Source organism: Mustela erminea, chromosome 8 (genome assembly GCF_009829155.1).
Source record: "Mustela erminea isolate mMusErm1 chromosome 8, mMusErm1.Pri, whole genome shotgun sequence".
NCBI classification, from domain to species: Eukaryota; Metazoa; Chordata; class Mammalia; order Carnivora; family Mustelidae; genus Mustela; species Mustela erminea.
The window spans coordinates 70,230,304-70,245,808 of NC_045621.1; the positions used below are offsets into that span (position 1 = coordinate 70,230,304).

The 15,505-nt window shown below is 34.5% G+C and overlaps 1 protein-coding gene across 4 annotated transcripts in view; it reads right to left on the minus strand.

Moving 5' to 3' along the window:
* ATF2 (activating transcription factor 2) overlaps window positions 1-15,505 on the minus strand; it is a 91,283-nt gene that overhangs the window by 15,838 nt on the left and 59,940 nt on the right. For 3 of the 4 annotated variants that reach the window (XM_032356005.1, XM_032356006.1, XM_032356004.1), the window contains 2 exons: window positions 11,070-11,219; window positions 7,284-7,490 (listed from right to left, as the gene is read on the minus strand). In XM_032356005.1, coding sequence (XP_032211896.1) covers window positions 7,284-7,490; window positions 11,070-11,219 — 357 coding nt within the window. Of the gene's footprint in view, window positions 1-365; window positions 1,166-7,283; window positions 7,491-11,069; window positions 11,220-15,505 lie in introns of all 4 variants that reach the window. The other variant, XR_004288788.1, reaches the window with a different exon arrangement.

Below are 15,505 nucleotides of genomic sequence, written 5' to 3' on the forward strand. Positions count from 1 at the left end.
TATGGGGGAAAAAAAATATTTAACCGTTTTGACCTATACAAATAGAAATTTTGAAAATACACAATGTTGTCTCTACCTACAAAAGCTTTCCTCTCCTTTTTCTTGCCTTGCTAATTTTTTCATTCATCTTTAAGAGTGAAATAAGTACAGTATAAGTTCAGATAGGAAAAGAAGTCCATTTCTGTGCTCGCAGACACGTATGCACATACATGTGTACATTTACATAGTATTTACTACGCAGGATTGTTCATTTTTGGTTTACTTGTTTGCCACCTCTGTTGGATTGGGAATTTCTCAAGGGTAGGGATTATCTTTGCTTTTTGTATCCCCAGAGTACAGCACACAGCCTACTAAAGACTAAGTACATGGTTACATTTTAGAACTATGAGTAATTCTATGTTCAGGGGGAGGAAAAAAATTTCCAAAGAAAGGTGATATGAAGTTGCTTAAATAATACAAAAATGGTCAGAGGTCCTAATTTCATTATTTATACCAACAACTTCACCAATGTATCCGCACTGTTAATTTTCTCAGAATAAAATGATAATTGGCATATTTTACAGTGTCATCTCAATTACAGAATTTTTAAAAAATCACAAATGCCCTCTCTTCTAAATATCCTACAGAGACATTCAGCATAAACCATATTATGATTTTTTTGGTCAAGGTAAACATTTTTGGTAAGATAAAGCAGATGCTGGGAAAAATTGTTATTCTGATCTAAAATAAAATGTAAATTACTTTGGCATTGTCTGTACCACTGCTCCATTGCACCTATAGCTACTCAAAGGTTAATTATATACTATGAACAAAAAAAATTGTTTTTAACAGTTTATATGAATGAAGCAGATTAGACTGATGAAATCATGACAGACCAAATCAGCCAACTGATTAATCTATCACAGCTTTTCACTGATACCTGGCCATAGACTGAGGACCTAGTATTCCATTAATTTATGATCTTTGACTTTCTAGTTCAGCCACTATCCCCAAAATTAAAGAAATAATATTAGACAGTTTCTTCTTTGGAGAGTTTCTCATTGCTAAAGATACGATTTTCTTCATGTTTAGTCTTCACAAAACTCAAAGATTAAGTATCAAGATTCCCATCACACAGTTCCAAGGACCCTCATGGATGTAAAACCTTACAATGGAGAACATAGGTCTGTAACAACAGAAAAAAAAAATGACAGGTTTCTTAATACTTTGGAAATACCTTGCAAAATGAATGGGAATGACCCTTCTCTTATTTTCCTTCAGAGTTTTCTCATACTTTGTTTTGTGCCTGTCTCCTCTGCTAAACCACAAATTCTGTAAGCGTAAGGACAATGTCTTTTTCACTGTTTTATCTCCTACGTCTAATAACATGCCCTGCACACAATAGATGTTTAATGACAGAATGAATAATCAATAACTAGCATTTGCATACTGTAGTTGTAACAGATTTCGCTATACCCTCTCTCTCATTTGATCTTCATAACAGTACTTATTCTTTGAGTATGACAGATAGGGAAGTAAAGGCTCAAGGATTTTTAGTAAGGCCTAGTGAAAAGAAGTACTAGGTCTCAGGCTCAAAATAAAATGCATGAAGTAGTAGTGGCATCACTGTTACCTTCTCCCTCTCTAGAACCTGGTTAAAACTCAGGGGAAAAGAAGAAAGGCAGTGATAACATAGAACACTATTTTTTTTTCAGGAATTAAAACAAACAGGTTTAGCATCTTCCAATTGTCACCATTCCTTTATATTTCAAGCGATAAATAAAATACTATTTGGGTGGGTATCAGCAATAAAAGAGTTATTCTTTTTTTTTTTTTTTTTGGATCCCTTTTAAGTCAATAGAGCAATAACAAAACCTCTTCTGTTATCATTAACTTATCAGTGAAAACTCCTCACATATCCGGCTATGGAAGAATGCTTTTTTTTTTTCCCCCAATTTATTGAGCTTCTACTCCACACACATTGTGCAATAACTGTTTTAAAAGCAAAATCCACAATGAAAACTCCCAAGTTTTATACAAAGAGTAACTGTTAAGGAGCTACTATTAATAAAGAATCTGCCTTTGTTCACAAAGGAAACATGCTGAATTTGTAAGCTGAAAACACAATTCAAAAATCAGTGTAACTGAAAAAACCACAAAAAGGTGAAAACTCTTTCAAGATAATAAAATCATATATTATTTTTTTTAAAGATTTTAAAAATTTATTTATTTTATTTATTTATTTGACAGAGATCACAAGTAGGCAGAGAGGCAGGCAGAGAGAGAGGAGGAAGCAGGCTCCCTGCGGAGCAGAGAGCCCGATGTGGGGCTTGATCCCAGGATCATGACCTGAGCTGAAGGCAGAGGCTTTAACCCACTGAGCCACCCAGGCGCCCCAGTCATATATTGTCTTTAAAAACCTAATGATTGATAATCAACAGTATCCAAGTTTTGGTCTAGACTGCCATGTCTCTAATACAATTTGATGAAATTGTCTTTTTAGCAACAATTTTAGAAAGCTAAAATATAGGGACGCCTGGGTGGCTCAGTGGGTTAGGCTGCTGCCTTTGGCTCAGGTCACGATCCCAGGGTCCTAGGATCGAGTCCTGCATCGGGCTCCTTGCTCAGCAGAGAGCCTGCTTTCCTCTCCGCCTCTGCCTGCCTCTCTGACTACTTGTGTGCTCTCTCTCTCTTTATGACAAATACATAAATAAATAAAATCTTTAAAAAAAAAAAAAAGAAAGCTAAAATATAATTAAATTCAGTGAGGGGAGCAAGAGAGTTGAATAATTAATGTTCTTTAAAACCTAATATGTATTTGGTAAAAATATGTACAGTCACACCTCAACACTCATTAAAATGTATTTGTAATATATAAGTAACCATGGGTCATTATTGCCCACTATACTGATCAGCTAAGCCTGTATGTCACGTGAAGGATTATTAAGGAAATGTAGAACTGATGAATGTTTTCACATAAAGTAGAGTTTAATTATTTCTCTGACATTCAATTTTCTTTACGAGTCATTCTGTTCTTCACAGTTAACGGTTTTGTTGTTGGCTGGTAGACTGAAATTTTTTCTGCCTGAATCTGTCATAAGCATGTTATTAACTCTTAATATTCTGAAAACCAGAATCTGTCACTTTTTAAAATTGTTTTTGTTTGATAACTAAAAAGCAACAAAAAATAAAAATCACTTATCCACTTGAAACAACAGAGAAAGTCATAATTGAAGGACCTTTCTTACCAAATCATTCATGTTCTCAATAGCCTCTTCACAACTTATTACTGGTACATGTCATTCCTAAAATTCTACTTATAATTTAGGGATTCATTCCTATACCAATTTCCTTATCTACACATTTGTCCATCTAACTATAAACCTTTTATTAATGAAACAGAGTTGTGCTATTTTAGTGTACACTATTTTTTTGAATACTGAGCTGACATTCCCATGAGCTAGAATTAACCATTTTATTTTTTTAAAAGATTTGTTATTTATTTGTCAGAGAGAGAGCAAGCACAAGCAGGGGTAGCGTCAGGCAGAGAAAGAAGCAGATTTGCCACTGAGTAAGGAGCCCGATGCGGAATTCGATCCCTAGACCCTGAGACCATGACCCAAGCATGACCCAAGCAGAAGCAGACACCCAACCAAATAAGCCACTCAGGCGCCCCTAAAATTAACTATTTTAAACTGAACAATTTAGCGGTATTCAGTACGTTTACAGTGTTGTGCAGCCACCTCCCTCAAAATGATTATAAAACACTTCTGTCAGTTCAGATTAAAACTTCTTACCCATTTACCAGTTTCTATTTTCTACCACCCTTCCTCCTGCCCCCATTCCTGGCAACCATCAATCTGCATTTATCTCTACGAATTTCTCTCTTGATATTTTCCTTTTTTTTTCACACAGAAAGAGAGAGAATCTCAAGCAGACACGAAACCCACATGGAAAATGATGTGGGGCTCGATCTCACTACCCTCAGATCATGATCTGAGCCCAAATCAAGAGTCTGCACTTAACTGAGCCACCCAGGCACCCCCTTCTAGATATTTTATATAAACAGAGTCATGGGTGGCTTTGTTTCTGGCTTCTTTCACTTAAGGAAAAATTGTTCTGAGTTCATCCACATTTTAGCATGTTCATCCACATTCACTCCTTTTTATGGCTAAATAATATTCTATTGTATATACATACCATAATTTATCTATTCATCTACTGATGGACATTTGGGTTGTTTTCAACAATTTTCTTTTTATCCCTAACAATATATTCTAATTTTCCAGGTTAACACATACATATGAACTTCATTTTCTTCTTTCACAAAAGTATTTTAAAGAGCATATCTTAGGGGATGCTGCGTGGGCTCAGTTAAGCATCCGACTCTTGATTTCTGCTCAGGTCATGATCTCAGAGTCCTGGGATTGAGCTCTCCATCAGGATCTGTGCTCACTGTGGAGTCTCTTTGTCTCTTTCCCTCTGCACCTACCTCCATGCTCTCTCTCTCAAATAAATAAATAAAATCTTAAAAAAAAAAAAAAGATAACATCATTTCATATACTAAAGTTCTGATATGCATTTCTAAAATTAAGAACACTTTATCTTACCATGATTCCATCATCACTTAGTTTTCAATGATTAAAGATACAGATTTTACTTTTCTGTTTGTAATTTGAGGTATTAACTAATGTTATATTCAACTATAGAGCTTAATTTAGGAATTTCTTGAATTTGACTTCTATTTAAAAGTTTCATGTTGGAAATGGTGTGTTGGTAACTTTTACCTAGATGATAAATCCTGCCTTTATTCCTCCAATCAAGAAATGTCTACCAAGATTAAATACAAAAATATATTTTACAATAGTAACATTTAATCGTAGTTTGTATGGTGGAAAAAACAGGAGATGAATGAAACAAAGATTATATTTATCCTGAATACTGAATTTTTCAAGGTTTTCTGAAATAACAAAGCACTGCTGCTATTAGTAATGATGACCAGGGTTGTAATACAATTACGGAAATAGCAGTTATCTCATGAAAGCTGTTAATATTGCCATGACTTGGGTCAAAGCAGAAAACTGGCCCACCTAAAGTTGAGGAATATCCTGTAAATGATACTATGTATTTCTATACCCCTGTACAGAACAGTTTTCAAATATTTTTACTTCTTAAAAAGGACAATAAGTCAAATTACAAAGGAAAATATTGATAAATTTAAGATTCAAAATTTATGTATTTAAAAATACTTGCATTCATTTTAACTCAACTGAATTATGCAAAAAATCCTCAGGGAAATAGAATCAACAGCTACTTATCTCTATTCTATGGGTAAAGCAATTGAGGCTAAGAATGACAACTAAAAAATAGCCAAATCATTCAGAAGAGTAATTGTGTTAAGAACACAAAAGAAAAAAAAAAAAATGCATCTAAATCATTGTTAATGTAACATGGGTATCTGAAAATTTACACTAGTAATTCATAATCTAAGAGATACCTGGCAAAGAACAGCCGTTTTTTGAGCATAAATAAAGTAGTACTTATAATCTGTTTCATTTTGTTTAAGAGGGAAAATATCAGAAGTTTTTTTCCTAAGAAGTTATGAAAATAGTTCTTGAATAAGAATTTATCAGATGAGGGGCGCCTGGGTGGCTCAGAGGGTTAAGCCTCTGCCTTCGGCTCAGGTCATGATCTCAGGGTCCTGGGATCGAGTCCCACATCGGGCTCTCTGCTCAGCGGGGAGCCTGCTTCCTCCTCTCTCTCTCTCTGCCTGCCTCTCTGCCTGCTTGTGATCTCTGTCAAATAAACAAATAAAATCTTTAAAAAAAAAAAAAAAGAATTTATCAGATGATGGTAAGACAATATTTTAAAAAATACCCTAGTGTGTGTGTGTGTGTGTGTGTATATATATATATATATATACATATATATATATCTGTGCTGTGATAAATCATGTTTAAATTTTTTCTAAACGGTTAAAATAAAATGGCTAAAAATAAATTTTTGCAAGACAATTTACTTGTTCTAGAGCTTATGCTTCAAGATCTAAAGCACAATATAGAATTTTAAAAGATGACTGCCTCACATATAAAACAATTTTTATAAAATTTACCTTAGTAAGTGCTATCTGATGTTAAAAACTTTTTCCTAAGCATTTAGACAGATGTTTATATTGGTGACATCCTTAAAGATAGATTTAACAAATCAGCAAGTCTCAACATCAATTATGATTACATGGAAAGATTCATTTTTCACTGGGAATGGATAATTCAGAAGACTGACCAGTAATGACTACAACTATTAACATCCGTTTTCTAGCTGATGCTCATCAACTGGTAGTTTACAAGATTTTCCTGGAGAATATTCACAACATTAAAACAAAACAAAAGCGGGGAGCACCTGGGTGGCTCATTAAGTTAAGCCTTTCACTCCTGATTTCAGCTCAGGTCATGATCTCAGAGTCCTGAGATCCAGCCCTATCTCACCGAGCTTAGTGGAGAGTCACTCAGGTTCTTGTCTCCTCCCTCTCTTGCTGCTCCTCCCCTAGTTCTCTTTCTCTCCACCCCTCCTTGCTAAAACGAATGAATGAATAAATAAATAAATCTTTAAACAAAACAAAAATAAAAGGAAGAAAGGAAGAAAGAAAAAGCAGAATGAAGGAAATAATCTTAGTGCTCTCTGACACCATTAACAGAAATCTTAGCATAAGACTGAAAAAGGAGTCTTAAAACCTTTTTATCCCATGAGGCTCCTAAGAAACCCATCTGGGGCACAATGGCAGGGAGTATGAAGTGATTTTTTTACTGCCACTGGCCATACTGTATCTGTTCTGTGGAAAATTAGAGCCCTTCAGTTTCCAAAGCTGTCAATCTGACATTTTTTCTAAGCACTACATTCACTCTAAATAAACAAAATTTATAATTCAAAGAACCAAATAACTTAAAAATATTACTGAAGCAACTTCACAGTTGTGATACAAACCAAAAAAACTAGAAAAGTGAAATACCAGTGACAGTTTAAATTTTAAGATTCTTTGAATTTTATATACCACAACTTTACAAAGTTTAAGCCAGATAACTGGCTTAAAAACTTACATCTAACATTTCCTTATTGTGTCAGTGTTGCAAGTTTTGTATTACTTCATCTTATTATTCAAATAGGTTTACAGAACTATGCTTTACTGTAGATTCCACAGACACCCAATACTGTGTGTTAAAATGTCTGGATGGCTAACTGGAAAAAACAGGAAGAACTAAGTTCACAATGATTAAAAATAAGACCAAATTTACATTTATGCACCATACCTGCAGTTGACCATTTAATGAACTCAAGTCTTCTGCTTTCTTCTCTAAAGACTGAACCCAGACTTTCCTTTTTTGTCGGCATCGTGAAGCGGCTGCTCTATTTCGCTCTAGAAATTTCCTCCTTTTTTCATCAGGATCTTCATTAGCTGCTCTTCTTCGACGACCACTCGTATTCTGGGTCTGTGGAGTTGTGTGAGCTGGAGAAGCCTGTAATAAACATAAGTGGAAGCTTTTTATGTTTGTATATAATGAGTGAGAACATGGGTAGTAAAGAGTGGCAGACGAGGAAGATCTACTAATTTTGTTTTCTAAGTCTCACTGTATATATCAATATTTTGAGATGACATGAAATATCACCCTGTGCTTTAACAAATTCTTTGAAATAAATAAGTACTGCTAAAATATGATTCTCATTAATTCATTATCACAGTGAATATATTTCAAGTTTGTGTAGCATTTCATTTATACAGAAATAAAATGAAGGGGCTCCTGGGTGGCTCAGTGGGTTAAGCCTCTGCCTTCGGCTCGGGTCATGAGCTCAGGGTCCGGGGATCAAGCCCGGCATCGGGCGCTCTGCTCGGCGGGGAGCCTCTTACCCACCTCTCTCTGCCTGCCTCTATGCCTGCTTGTGAACTCTCTCTCTCTGGGAAATAAATAAATAAAATCTTTTAAAAAAAAAAAAAGAGAAAGAAATAAAATGAAGAAGTTGAAAATGCAATACAAATGAACATGTATAGATCTTATATTTTTCCAAGTGTACTTTTAACATTATGGTATAATACAGTCCTTTGAAAAATTATAAAGTACTAAAGTAAAAAAATTTAATAATTTACTTAATTCACAATGAAAAACCATTTACTTGCTATTTTTTAAATACAAATTTAAAAATAAAAAACAGTAAAATTTTCTCTTAAAAACTGGTTTCTTTAAAATTGAGTAAAAAGTTGAAGAGTAAAAGTACAGTAGTGCCCCCTTATCAGTAGGGGATATGTTCTAGGACTCCTGTGGATGCCTGAAACCATGGACAGTACTGAACCCAATGTTTTTTCCTATGCATAGATACCTATTACAAAGCTTAATTTATAAATTAAGTATAGTAAGAGATCAACAATAACTAATAATAAAATAGAACAATTATAACAATATACTGTAATAAGTTATGTGAATGACCTGGTCTTTCTCACTTTTAAAATATTGTACTATACTCACACCCTTCTTCTTGTGATACGAGATAAAATGCCTATGTCATGATGAGTGCTGTGAAGTGTGTAAGCTTGAGGATTCACAGACTTGTACCCCTGGGGCAAATAATACATTATATGTTAATTTAAAAAAATGCCTATGTTAGGATGTGAAGTGAGGTGAACGATAAAGGCATTACGGCAGTGCTAGGCTACTAATCACCCTTCTAACAATCTGTCAGAAGGAGGATCATCTACTTCTGGACTATGGCTGACCATGAAAAACTGAAACCTTGGGAGCTAAACTGCAGGTAAGAAGGAATTACCACATGTACATATTTTGGTATACTCAGCTTTTCTTCCGTTTTTGAGATTTAGGGTCAGCTTCATGTGTTTATTGATGTTCATTCTCCTGGTTGGCAGAATTCCACAGGAGTCCAGATTTTAATTTTTATTGGTTCCCCTTGCCCCTCAACACATCAGCTTAGTTATTTCAGATCAGCCAAAGACAGTTTCCAGTCACTAGTGATACTGTCTAGCATCTGAGATTATAGAACAAACAGTATGTCCAAGCCTCTCTCAAATCCCAAAATTGTGCCACAGAACACTTGAACTTGGGAGACAGGAAATAAACCCTTGGAAATACTGCAAAGGAAATGGCACTTTGTGACCACAGGCACATGACCCAAGGAAGCCTGAAAACAATCTTTTACCTATAAGTATATTCCAAAATGGTGTGAATAAACAAAACTTCTATCTTCTCCTTATCTACATAATACACAAAAATCTTATATATAAGCTCAATGCAAGTTCTGCAGGGAAATCACCAAACTACTTCTCACTCTACAAACTCCAAAAAACATACGTTATCATTTAATTCCTTTTCCAAATAACTAGGATTAAAAATTCTCAGGGCAATTTAATTTATACTGTATTTTAATTGTAATAAAGATTAAGTATTAAATTAGATCATTTCTTTTACGTACATAATTGTAAGTTAATCTTTTAGAAAAGTATTTCTATGGCTTGCTTTAAGAATGGCAACCTTGAAATATTCTCTTTTCTTCATCCTCTTAACTTATTGATAATAGCAGTTTTTTTTTTCTTTTACTCATTTGGCTGAATAGAAAAGAACAGGTTTGTTTTTTTTAATTGACAACTCAGTTATTACACAAATACTAATCACAAGTATTATAAGCGAAACTAATACAGTTATGTTTGTATATTTTTACACCTAACAAGAATTTAGGGCCACTTAAAAAACATGTATTCTTCCTCCTCTCCCTCTTTCCATTGATTCATTCATTCCTCATTATTAAAAAGAACACAGGGAGTACCCAGAAAGGAGTGATACAACAGTAAACAAACAGATAAAGTCCCGCCTTCAAGAAGCTCTCATCCAATACAAGGATATAAATAAAAATTAGATCCAGGTGAACTTTAGTTACTATAAATAAATAATATATTCATTTCTTTTAAATAAATTTTAAAGATATAAAAACCACACATAGCTCACAGACCATAGGAAAAAACACCCATGGCCTGGATTTGGGCCCTGAGTCAGATTGCTAATCTCTGAATTATGACATTAAAACATACTTATTTTCCTTCTCTCTTGCTCCAAGTTGTTTAATGGATGACTACCACAACTACATTCCACTTTATTATTTATTTCTTTAAAGATTTTATTTATTTATTTGACAGAGAGACATAGTGAGAGAGGGAACATAAGCAGGAGAGTGGGAGAGGGAGAAGCAGGCTTCCCCGCTGAGCAGGGAGCCCGATGTGGGACTCCTGGGATCATGACCTGGGCCAAAGGCAGACACCTAACAACTAAGCCACCCAGGCGTGCCTACATTCCACTTTATTCTAAGTTTTGTGAAGATAAAATACAATTATCTAAAAAGTTACATTATGAGGCAACCTAAAACTTGCCATTTACCTGTTTCTTTAATTGCAAAGTTTTGCTTTTTAATGCCAATGCTAGTATTATGTATCTCTAAGTACCTTTTATCTTAAAAGTTCTAGATTTCTAAAACATTTAGCAGAAATACAGTAATCATTCCATGTAGAAATGCATTACAGACATAACAGACATGGACTATAGACATCAGCTATCTAATATGCAGTCACAAACTGGAAATAAATGAAAAGGACCTCCAGCATAAACAGTTTCCATAAGGTATATATATCCGCTCCTTTGGCAATGTTTCTCAGATTTAAATCCAAGAATCATTTGATTTATGTTAGTAATGTAATAAACACACACACATGCACACATTATTTGCTGAATACAATCAACAAAAAATGATTTAAAAAGTATCAATGGATATTAATGCCATGTCAGGCCAAGAAACACAGACACCCACAGAAGCATTTACACGGTATCTTGATCAGTAACAACTGTCTATCTTATTTATTTACTTATTTATTTTGAGGTAACAATACTTTTACATTGAACTACCTTTTCCCAAGGTTTCTGGTATATTTTGGAATTATGACCAGAAATAATTTTTTTCAAAGTATATATAATGGTCATTTAAATTATACTGTATTTGTTTCTTAAAGGATGATAAAGTACTAATGATAAAAACAACACACATACCGGAGTTTCTGTAGTGGATGTAGCTGGCTGTTGTAATGACTGTGGTCTTGATTCCTCTGACTGAGTTCTAACCAATCCGCTACCATGACCTTTGACAGTATCACCATTGGTAACTGGAGGATGTTGCTGGGTCAAAGCAGCTTTTAATCTCTGAAATGCAAACACCAATTAAAAGAAAAGTTCGCTGCTTTCCACTCAATTCCAACTCCCAATATTCTTTGTTTAACAACAACAAAATATTTGTTACGGAATGCAAGAATATATTTGGTTTTAAAATTAGTTTTATCATTACAAATAGTAAGATAAACACTTTGAGAAGCTTTCCTGAGTCTGTCTGGCACTACTAGAGGATTTTACACTTTCTTGTTCGCTAACAAATTCCGAGAAAAGAGTGAAAAATAAAAACACTGTTGACTGAAAATATTTAGCTCTGCTTAACTAAAATAAGCACACAAGTTAATTACATACACTTTCACCTATTTTCTCCTACTTCATTCTTATATCTCCATCTTCCCAGGCTCCGTCTACATCTTAAACCTAAACCTCTTCCAAATTTGCACCTAACTGATCTCTGCTTGATAGTCTGATTGCCTGTTTGGTCAACAACGTGATGTTGCATTTTTATTAGGCCACTATATTAACTGTCAGACTGAACCTCCTCCTAGAACCTACAGTTAGGTTTGCCTCCATTATGTCTTCCCTGTCTCCAGTAAGATGATTTAGTCTACCCCCTCTACTATGTTCCATGTGCCAGTTAACTGAATTGTTCCTGATCCACTGTCAGAGTATGAACAACCTAGTGTTAGGAGGCCCTAAACATTTATGGGCTTTCTCTTAATAAAGATGCAATTTGCATAAAGCTTATTATTCTACTAGCAAAAAGGCATTATATGTGAATAACTTATCTCCTCAACCAGACAGTAAGCTCTTTCTTTTTTGGGGTGAGGGGAGGTAAGATTTTGAGTTAGTAAGCTCTTTCAAAACAGAGATCGCCTTATCTTTCTCTGCACCATTTTTAAGCAACTGATAAACTGATCTGCTACATAACTGAACAACACATGTATTTGTTAACTGACAGAAATTGGATTCTTTGGTGAAAATGGCACAAGTGATATGTGGGGTAGTTTTATTGTTAAAAAATATATAAATATGTAATAATTAGCATAAGATAATCATACTGTAATATCTTAGAAATGAAAGGGACCTGAAAGACCTGGGACTATTATTGCTGATATTGTTTTTAATAAATGAGATGTAGTCCTTAAGCCCAAAATAAAGTTTCATCACAAAATTTGATACAGGTAGGAAAGAGAGAAGAGCTTCTGAAAGAGGCCCCCAGATGACATTAGTACAACTGCTTTCACTTACTTCAACTAAAAACAACTTAGAAAATTGTACAACTATCCCCAAATTTATAATTTCTTTGATTTCATTTATGTATATCTCCTTACCATCTTTAAGTGATCCAGACCTCTGAAAAACTAAAGCATACATGAAAAGGTCACTAACATTTCCCAAGGCAGTAATTATACCTAGACAAGTATTACTGGACATTTTCTCTCTACTGCTATTCACTGTAGATTCTGGGTATCATTTTAAAAACACGTCAGTCAGTAGTTTAAAAAACAAGTTTATTGGGGTGCCTGGGTGGCTCAGTCAGTTAAGTATCTGCTTTCAGCCCAGGTCATGATTCCAGAATTCTGGTACAGAGGACTTGCACTGGGCTCCCTGCTCAGCGGGGAGCCTGCCCTCCCCACCCCATGTTCCCGCTCTCTAATAATAAAATCTTAAAAAAAAAAAATTTACTGAGGTGTAAGTTACATGTAAGTAAGAAGTCTTTTTTGTGCATAGCTCTAGAATTTTAACAAGTGCATTGTGTTGTGTAACCACCCTACAATCAGGATACAGAACAGTACTACTATTCCCCCGAATTCCCTTACACTTCTTTCCTCTCAGCCCCGCCCCAGCCCCTAGAAACCACTAATCTGTTTTCTGATCCCCAAAGTTTTGCCTTTTCTAAAATGTAATATAAATGGAATTATACAATGTTAACAGCCTTTTGAATTTGGCTTCTTCCTTTTAGCATAATGCACTTGAAATTCATCCTTGTTATCAGTATTTTTTCAATGAGTTTCTACTAGGACAGTGCCCCTACTTTAGAGATTAAGAAACCAGAGATCTTTTGCCCAAGGTCACAGAAATAGCTAAGACGAAGAAAACTGAGACACTTATAACTGATGGGATAATATGGACATGTGTGGATTAAACTAAAGTTAGATAATGGAATAAAGGAGTAGTTGGCTGCAACCAGAACTACTACTTAGGCAAAGTGGTCAAAGAACTCAAAATAGAGTTTGAAAGTGCAGATCATTATAAACAGAACAAAGGAGGAAAATCAGGGGAGGTGGTCAGCCTGCATAATTAAATCTTTTAAAAACAGCATGTTACACATCAAAATACAGTAAACAGCATCCAGTTTATAGTGTTAGGTTACAGGGTTTTCACTTCTGGATATAAAATGTGTATAAATGTAAGTAGCAGTTGAGATGTGAAGCTTGGTAAATTATGTGTTGATAAAACATTTTTAAGTCCTTAGGTAGAAAACATAGAACTGAAGAGCATTTAAAGTTTTATAGTGAAGAGCTTAACTCTTAGAATTAATGAAATACAGTAACTGCACATAGGGGAGTCTGAAGTACATAAACATCACTCTCTTGAATAATCTTTAGTAGGGCAAGTTACTACCTTATAGAGCACTTAAAAAGCAGCATCAGTATTCATTCATTATCCTCTCTTGACTGCCCTAGTGTATACAGTACTCACCCAGTGAGGAAGCTCTAATGTTTGCTCCATGCTGTTACATTGATTACAATGGGTCTGACTTAGAAAGTGTGCCACTGGGTACAAAATTTAAGAAAAAGATTTTCAAGGGTTAATTTACCCTGTTCTGAACTGCACATATATATGTATTTTAAAAAGCAGTAAAAAAATAGACATACACTAAAAAATTTAGAATGGGTTAGGTGAAAAAAAGATGTCACTAAATATGAGGATTCATGAAAATTTTATAATAAAAGGATATCTACAATCCACCCATATATATTTGTCAAAGACAGTTTAAAGAACAACAAATAGTGTGGTTCAAAAATATCAATGAAAACATATATAAATACCATGGATATTTTTTCCCAGCAGAATTTTGGAACTAGAAGATATATTGATGATCAATTAGTCCAATCAGCAGCTTACAGACAGACATACTAAGGTCCAAAGAGTGAATGAAGTTACTTCCCAGAATCAAAGAGTAAGTTAGAAGCAGAGCAAGGATCAGATATTCTGCTAACTCCTAATTCATTGAACACATCTTTGAAGTTTTGCCAAACTAGAGTTTTTGCCTATATGAAGTATTCTAAGTAGATCAGCAGTCAATAAGATACTTCTCTTCATACAGAAATTTAATATAATAAAAAGATTGAGATCCAAAATGTCTGTATTCCCAATATGTACAATAAAGCTTAAGCATAATTTTAATTTTAAACTACAGACATTATTGGAAAGAAAACTAAAATATTGTTATTACTATATTTCTAAGCAGACTAGTGTTTTAATGTTTGGAATTAACTTTTAGCAACGTAAAATTCAACTACTACATTGAAAACTTTTTTCTTAGATATAAACTATGTCAGAAAATGAATAGTTCATTGTGCTGACCAATACTACTTCCTCATTTTAAGAAGTAATCTGCTAAAAGTAAATTGCTATTCAAACTCTAGATTATATTTCACACTCCTGAAAACAAATTTTATCACATCTGTCAGAACTTAGTAGGAACAAACTACTCCATCATAGTTCAAAGAAAAAACATAATGTTCTCTAGAAACAATTTATGAAAAAGTCAGATCCATATTTCATATGTGCCACAAAAGCTCATCAGAGTAATAACCCTCCTTCTCCTGGGTGTTATCCTACCATCTGCTGCTCTATTACTTATCTTTATTTTGCAACTAATTAACAGCATAATCTTCTAAATTCAGCAAGTTAATTATCATTATTGTGGTCTTTGCAGCATCATCAGTCCTCATGAAGCCTTGTCTCCCCACCCCCAGAGAACATATGAAAATGAAGTAGGTTGTGAGAGAGTCTGTTTCTTTGGAGTGGGCTCATTAGGTGTTTGCTGATTAGCCTGGCATGCAGAGGCAGGTCAGAAGAATTCTGCTGAACATGAGGTTCCATGCAGGGCCCAACTAAGTTAATGTAGGTTTCTGAACAGTTGCCAAGATGCCCTCTGTCAGCTCTCAGTAGAAACCCCCTGCAGAAAACCTACTGGCTACCCACTGTGTGCAAAGGTATTTCTCAGTTTGTCACACAAGACTTAAAGGAACGACTGTGAAGAATGCTACCAAAATACTTTATTAAATCTTAACAAAACTCCTAGA